This window comes from Meira miltonrushii, assembly GCF_003144205.1.
Source record: "Meira miltonrushii strain MCA 3882 unplaced genomic scaffold FA14scaffold_1, whole genome shotgun sequence".
In the NCBI taxonomy this organism is placed as follows: Eukaryota; Fungi; Basidiomycota; class Exobasidiomycetes; order Exobasidiales; family Brachybasidiaceae; genus Meira; species Meira miltonrushii.
In genome coordinates, this window is record NW_020289943.1 from 2033630 (window position 1) to 2035040 (window position 1411).

Below are 1411 nucleotides of genomic sequence, written 5' to 3' on the forward strand. Positions count from 1 at the left end.
AGGACCGTTAGTCTGGATCCATTTACAGTTTCTCTTCTTCTCTAGAGACTGCCGTTGTTTGCTTGTAAGAGCCCGATGAATACGAGTACAGATTTATTATGAATGAAGAAACTTTGACCGAATCAACCAGTGATGGACTTCTTCGGTAATGTTGAATAGATGTCAAGCTAAAGAGTATAAGCTGAAAGCATGAAAAGGAGGGCAAAGGAAAGATAAATGCTGACGTCAAGTGTAGTGTATAATTTCTTCTCTTATGCCACTTATTCAATTGCTACGTCATAATCCGATCTTGAGCGATATACGAGATGACTTTGCATAAACTTTGAAAGGTTTCATCCGGTCTGAAGAGGAAGATCTTGGTTCATTCCGCTGAGTTTGGGCGTTTCTACTTGTGACCTCTTCTGGTGAAACGATGGGGATAGCGTTTGCATTTTATTGTTTTCATCAATGCTGTGTGATAACGTGAGAGCGGAAATGTGTGATCCTAGTTGAATGTGAAGTGGATCTTGAACGAGAAGTGAATGATACTGGTTGAATGAGAGGCGCCTTTTGAATGCGGATGAGAAGAGGCCGCCAACAGTCACTTCTTACTCCGCCGTCAACAACCTCTCCTCATTTCACCGTCATCATCCTCTCCTTACTCCGTAAGTACCATCCCCTTCCTATTTTACAATCATCACCCTCTCCTCACTCCTCCATCATCACCCTCTCAGTGTTTGGAGGAGGGTGTTTAAAGAATTGCGAAGCGAAAAAATCTAGCTCATCTTGCTCTCGTCTCGTTCACGAGTCGTACAGGATGGACGCTTCTTTGATAAAGTGTATTTGTTCTGTCATCCGAAGAGGGCTGCGCTCAAGATCGATGTTTCTTCGACTGCCAGTGATCGCTTGCAAGAGTCCCGTGAATGCGAGTGAAGAGTCATCCTCGAATGAAGAAAATTTTGCCCGACTTGATCGATCTCACTTAAACCCAAGATTTAATGATGAACTTCTTCGGTAAAGTTGAACGGATGTCACTGGGAGATGCAGTCAAAAGCGTGAAGTGGGAGCGTGGAAAAAGAGGGCAGAAGAAAGATAATTGTTGATGTCAGGTGTACCATTTCTCATGTTGAGACTGCTCTGCTGACTCTTGATGAATTCTGTGTGGCATCTTGTGTTGAGTCTTGCACCACTTCTCCCTGATGAGATTGCTACGCCGACTCTTACTGAGCTCTGTATGGCATCTAGAGCAGTCCCTTGATGAATCTGTGTGGGATTCTGTGATGAATTCTGTGTGGCATCTTGTGTTGAGTCTTGCACCATTTCTTCTATTGAGACTTGCACCATTTCTTCTGTTGAGACTACTCCGCTGACTCGAGATGAATTCTGTGTGGCATCTGGAGCAGTCTCTTGATGAATTCCGTGTGGTATTTTG

The 1411-nt window shown here is 43.9% G+C and overlaps 1 protein-coding gene across 1 annotated transcript; it reads right to left on the bottom strand.

The window, feature by feature from the left end:
* Window positions 1-1026: 1026 nt before the first annotated feature.
* Window positions 1027-1383, bottom strand: FA14DRAFT_176619 (uncharacterized protein; the record flags this gene model as incomplete). Its single annotated transcript, XM_025500685.1, has 1 exon — window positions 1027-1383. A coding segment is annotated over one exon (357 nt), but the record flags the coding sequence as incomplete, so codon positions are not given.
* Window positions 1384-1411: the final 28 nt, after the last annotated feature.